The 6078-nt window shown below is 45.7% G+C and overlaps 1 protein-coding gene across 1 annotated transcript; it reads left to right on the top strand.

Moving 5' to 3' along the window:
• The first annotated feature begins 8 nt into the window (after window positions 1-8).
• Window positions 9-5046, top strand: LOC125528265 (paramyosin-like). Its single transcript, XM_048692759.1, has 5 exons — window positions 9-224; window positions 728-1137; window positions 1638-3471; window positions 4040-4246; window positions 4393-5046. The coding sequence occupies exons 2-5, from the start codon at window positions 779-781 to the stop codon at window positions 4708-4710; spliced, it is 2718 nt and encodes a 905-aa protein (XP_048548716.1). The 5' UTR covers window positions 9-224; window positions 728-778; the 3' UTR covers window positions 4711-5046.
• Window positions 5047-6078: the final 1032 nt, after the last annotated feature.

The following is a 6078-nucleotide window of genomic DNA, read 5'->3' as shown; positions in this document are numbered from 1 at the left end:
TTCGATTTTCAAAACCCTCACTCTCCCATCACGGAAGAGATTCGCCTCCGCTTTGCCGTCCGCAATCATTCTCTCCCCCCTTTCCGCTGCTCCCTCTGCAAATCCGCTGCGGAATCGCAGCAATCAGTGAGCGCGATCAATCAGCGCGCCCACCGAGGTTTCTCGACCGTCGCCGGCGCCGCAGGCAGGCAGAGCGCCCTCCTCCCTCCGGTTCCTTCTTGCAGGTGCGCGTCCTCCTCCGCTCTCGCCCTCCCCCTCTCGCCGCCTGCCCCGTTTCTTGCCGGTCAGCCTCCTTCTTGGTTGGTTCGCGAGGCTGTTCCTGAATTCCGGGTTGGGTTTGGTGCTTCCCTGCTCGGAGGCTCTTAATTCTGGGTTCTTGCTTTGTTGGTCCTGTGTGTATGTAACCTGTTCGACCAATTTCCTGGCCCGACCTCGCTAGATGCGGCAGCCGGCAATGGCATGAGGGTTGGTGTGCGTAGTTCCTGGAACTCTGTTGCGGTTAGAGATCTCTCGCAGATTATCACCCTCTCGTGTCTGGTTCTGAACTCCCCTGTTGATTTGTTCTTGTCCACTTCCTGTAGATATTTTTTTTTGATTTGCTGCAGCATCTGGCTTCTGTAGAATTTGCTTGCGGATCAACCAGTGTTTTTATTTCAGTATAGGTCAACTTGCTGTCAGATTTATTTTCCTGTCTGCTTCTTTACTGAGCAAGATCCGATCCATGCAGGGACTCATTGGTGGGACACTGAATTTTCAAATCACAACAGTCCCGTAAACGATGCGAAGATTCTTTTTCTTCGGGTCCCCCACCCCGAAGGACGGGAATGGCGATGGGACGCCAGGCGACGATGGCAAGAGCAAGAACAGGAGTAAGAAGCCACTGGAGGAAGGCGAGGGTAGTTGCAACTCCAGCTCCAGGTCCCATGACCACGGCGCAAGGATGTCTAGGTCGAGAAGCCGCCGTGGAAGGCTGAGCAACGAGGAGCCAGCCAATCCAAAGCAGCTCAGGAGGTGCATGTCGTTCTCATCCGCCGCCGCCAACAGTGGCCTGAAGGAACGGAGCTTTAGCTTCTCCGGCGATGTCCCTGGTTCTTTCTATGACGAATCTGATGTGCCTCACCAGGCCGAAGATGTCAAGTAAGTTGTTCTGATTACATAACTTTTTTTGAGGAATGTTATGAGTCTGATTACATAGTAATCCCATATATCTAGGCTGTTTTACCGTGATCAGACCAGTATTTGTTATTGACACCCCATGGTCTTGTTGATCCATGCTAGTAAAGAGAAGAAACGGCAAATAAAAACTCCTCAGCATATGTTCGATTGTTTGTTATGTGCATCTGTCAAGTTTACTCATTTTAGCTCATGAGGTATTACTATAAATGCTCAGTTATTTGTTTGGCAGAGGCCCTTCTTGCAAAATGTTCAGTTTCAGTGCACGTGCAGCTTTCTTTTAGGCATCGTTCACCACTCCATTGCTTGTACTTGATGTAATCTCATGCCCCCTTTTTTTCAATCTTTAATTCATAGTTAAGGAATTGTCTTGTGTTTGAGCTCCATTGTATCGACAACAGTTCTACTGTATCAGTTGTCTGATGAAATGTTCTACCTAACTCATTCTGATTATTGACTTGCAGTCACTATGCCTGGTCACCAGAAAGGCATCCAGTCTTAAGAGAATCCTCAGTAAAGGTTCCAAAACCATGTTCAGTCCTGGAAACTGATTCTCCTCGTTCAAGATGCTATTCATGCTCAACAGGGCACTCCCCTCCTACCTCTCCTGTTGCCCTACGATGCAGGTCTACGAGGCTAGGCAGTTTATTGAACAAGAATGAAGTGCTAGACCGATACATTGATGGAGAGCAGGAGGCTGCCATCCAAAATGAGAAGCTGAGGCAGAACTCTCCCACTAGATCTGTGGTTTCGAATTCAAGACGTCCGCCTCGACCCCATTATACAATGCCATCTTTGCAAAAATCAATGAAAGAGAACGTTGAGACCTACCCAAATGTGGATGCGAAGGATGCCTATGGAAGTAAAAACCATGCAAGTGTTCTGGATGATTTTGGGAGGTTTCCACATTTAGAAGATTACAGATCAGAAAGCATTCCATCTGTTGAAGATATCTATGAGGATTTCCAAGATATGCAACCTTCAAAAGTTATCCATGATGCCCCCCAATATTTTCATGATCATGACTTGGATTTCGCCCCAGAAGGGCAAGAAACTGATGATAAGTTGCTTCAAAGGGCAAAAGAAATTGAAGAGAGGTTTATAATTCCTTCTGGAGACAATCATCAGCTTAACATGTCCAGATATAAGCGATTAAGCTCAAATGAAATGTTCCAGTTGATTCAGTGTTTGACTGAAGACAGGAAACAGCTAGCAGATGAATTGTCTTCACAGATTAAGGCACGCCTTGCAGAAAGGTTTAATGCCAAAGAGAAGTACAAACAATCAGTGAAAGAACTTGAGATCAGAACTCGAAGGCTGGAGAAGGAGAAGACTGAAGTACAGAGTACTTTGGAGAGAGAGATTGACAGAAGGTCAAACGATTGGTCAGCCAGGCTGTTGAGATTTCAGTCTGAAGAAGAGAGACTGCGTGAACGGGTGAGAGAACTTGCTGAGAAAAATGTCTCATTTCAGAGAGAACTCACTTCTCTTGAAGCATACAAAGTTGATGCATCTGATAAGGTTGCAAGTTTGGAAAAGCAAAACATGGAACTAACTGATGAGCTAGAGAAAGTGAAAAATGAGCACAACAATCTCCACAATTCTTCAATAGAGTTGCATGCTCAATTTTCTAAGGCCACAGAGGAGAAGGAGCATATCAGGGGATTCTTGAAAGATAAGGAGGGTGATAACAAGGCATTGCACCAAGTGGTTGCAAGGCTACAGACAATATGCAATGAACAAGAAAAAACAATTGCTGGCTTGAGACAGGGATTCAGTGCTGAATTGGATAAGGAATCTGTTTGGTCCAGCAGTGAGAGGAAGAATAGGATGCAGATGGAACTCATCAGATTGTCAGGAGTGGAGCAGAAGTTGAGAGGTGAAGTTCAATCTTGTCGTCTTGAAGTAGAATCTCTTAGGCAAGAGAACATTGCACTCTTAAATCGTCTACAAAGCACTGAAAATGGATCAAGCTTTTCCTCAATTCGTCTTGGCCAGGAGCTTCAGGCTAAAGTGGACAACTTGCAGACACAAGGCTTGTCGTTACTTGATAAGAGTAGCCAACTTTGCACCAAATTGCTGGACCTTGTGAAATGCAGGAGGCATGAAAGTGAACATGACAGCGATATTGATGCATTAGATTACACACTGGAGCTCCAGAGCATCAAAGGAGGAATCGGGAATCTGAAACAAAGCCTGCGGGCAACCAGTGCTGTGCTTGCCGAAAAGCAGAATTTGAAAGAAAGATCTGGTGAGGCTGCAGTTGGAGGTAGTCCTCTCATGGAGGAGACAGATGAGGTACGAAAGCACACATCCAATGAGAACTTAATTTTAATTATGCTGCCATGTTGCATTCTCTGTTGGGATAAGAACCATGGCTTGATTTTGAGAGTTACATGTCTTTGTAATGTTTTTCTCTGAGCAACTATTAAGATTGTTTTTACAAGGAAAACGTGGCTTAGGATTTTTTATATTATATCTCTAATTTGATGAGCCAAACCAGAAGCTGCTTAAACTTTTACGAAAACTCAAAATATATGATATCTGGTACAAAAGCACGCATTCCCTGAGAACTTATGTTTAATTGTGCCGCTGTATTTTTTTTCTCTGTCTGGATAAAACAAGAACCATGGATTGATTTTGAGAGTCACATGTCTTTATAATGTTTTTGTCGAGCAACTCTTCAGAATGTTTTTGTTAGGAAACCATGACTTCAGTTTTAAAATATGATATCTCTAGTGAGATGAGCCAAATCAGAAGCTGCTTTAACTTTTATGAAAACTTCAAGGTAAAAAAAACTTTTATGAAAACTCAAAATATTTCAGTATTATCAATCCAATTTTCCTGTTGTTTGTTCTTAATGTAGGTTAATTTTGAATTCAAGCTGAAAGAAGAGGCTCTTCTGAATAGAGTACTGAAGGAGGCACTTTTGTCAAAGGAACTTGACATTGAACAGCTGCGGTCAGATGTGGCATCTTTGCTTCGTATCCAAGTTGTCATGAGGAATGAGGTCCAGAGAGTCCAAGATGAACTATCCTGCATCACCCACAAGGCTAAACATTTGGAGCTTCAGGTAACATCCCATCCCTATATTCCCTAGCAAACCAGTGGTAAAAGGTGGATTTGGAAAATATCTTATGTATTACTGATGGATGTTGAAGACCTTGAGCATCTGCAGCCTGTGTATTTTTCGTTTACATATTCTTTTGCACTTAACAGGGTTCGAAGAAAGACGAGTCCATCGACCAGATCCAGCAGGATTTCCAAGAATCTGCCAAGGAGCTAAGCGCGCTCAGAGGACAGCTGAAAATCGTGACCGATGAAAGGGACCTCTCGTGGCAGGAAGCGAAGCAGCTCCGCAAAACCACCAGCATGATGCAGAACGAGGTCGCGTCTCTAAAGAAGAAGATCGAGTCCCTCGAAGAAGACATCCTTGTCAAGGAGGGGCAGATCTCGATCCTACAGGACAACGTCTACAAGCCGCCGCTCGACTTCATCTGCAGCCCCAGAACGATGAAGCAGTTCGGCATGGAGTGAAACTTTGCACAAAGAAAGAAAAGCTCTTGGGACATATATAGCTTTTATACTGTTATTATGGGCAGATATAGATGGCCTGCGCCGCATAGGACGTGTTCATATGCTTTTATCGCAGTATCTTTTTTTCCAACCCGTGCAGGACCCCTGCATGGTTTGAAAAAAAGATAATGTGGTTTGTTTTGCAATGCAACCGAAGTTTGCTGTATCTTTTGTAAAGCGATGCGTGCATCACAACCTGTGATGGCCTTGCCGCGCCTACTTAAGTTTCTGTACTATGAATCTGTGATGTGGCGAGGACACCGTGAATGGATCGTCCCTTTCTTCGGTTTTCGATTTCGTCTTGTTCACTTGTCACTGTGTCTATCTACATGGCCAAGCGAGAGTTACATTACACCTTTTGGTGAAGCAAAATGCGTGCATCTGACACCGACTGCATGAAAACACTGATAACCATTTCACTTTCCCCACTGTAGATGATAATGTGAGTACCTATCGTCCCTTAATCCTTGTCCATTTGTTACTGTACACATGGTCTTGGCGCGCTGTGAACTGTGGTAGTCGTTAATTTATAGTTTCTTCTGGACTGTAGTCTGGTGTCCGTCGTCCGTTTTCTTGTCAATTTCTCCTTGTTCACTTGTCACTCACACACGGACTAGGCGTGCCGTAAGCTTTCCATTTGTCACGACTTATTGCCCAGTGGAGGTCGATGTTTCTTTGATTGAAAGTTACATGCTTGGACTGCATTTACATCCTGCGTTTGCGTTTGAGAGGTACCACACGCAAGTTGCATCTGGCGTGCGTGATTGTGAGCAGCTCCACTGTTCCGGATAATACGATCTGTGTATCAATCCCTCACCAGTCACCACAAGGCAAAAAAATCTTTAAAAAATCTAACAGTTTCAAAGGGAAAAATGGTCTTGTGAACAGGTGGGGGCCTGGACACTTGCATAGAGTAGTAGTTGCATTGAAACTCAAGATCACGCGAGCTCTGACCAATACATAGAGCAGAGTATTATCTTTTCCCTTTGGGCTGGCGTCGTTGTCCACGAGAGGTGCCCGGAGTGAATGCTGGCGTCGTGTCACCCAAGTCAAATCGACGCTCCATGTCTCGGTGCCGCACGCGCGGCCTCGGCCTAGCTACCTACTTGATCTCCATATATCGGCATATCGCGAGCCTAGCTAGCTCTCGCCATTGCCGCACGCACGCGCAGAGCGACGAGGCGACACGTACAGTGCGTGCGTGAACAACCAAGGAGAGGAGAGCAGACGAGATCGACCAGGCCATGGCGAGCGTGGGCGCGCTGCTGATGGCCGCCGTGCTCCCGCCCGTGGCCGCGCTGCTCGTGGCGATGGCCGTCCGGGTCGCGT

This window comes from Triticum urartu, unplaced genomic scaffold (genome assembly GCF_003073215.2).
Source record: "Triticum urartu cultivar G1812 unplaced genomic scaffold, Tu2.1 TuUngrouped_contig_4752, whole genome shotgun sequence".
In the NCBI taxonomy this organism is placed as follows: domain Eukaryota; kingdom Viridiplantae; phylum Streptophyta; class Magnoliopsida; order Poales; family Poaceae; genus Triticum; species Triticum urartu.
Note: the sequence above shows the minus strand (reverse complement) of the source record. Positions and strands in the feature narration are given on the sequence as shown.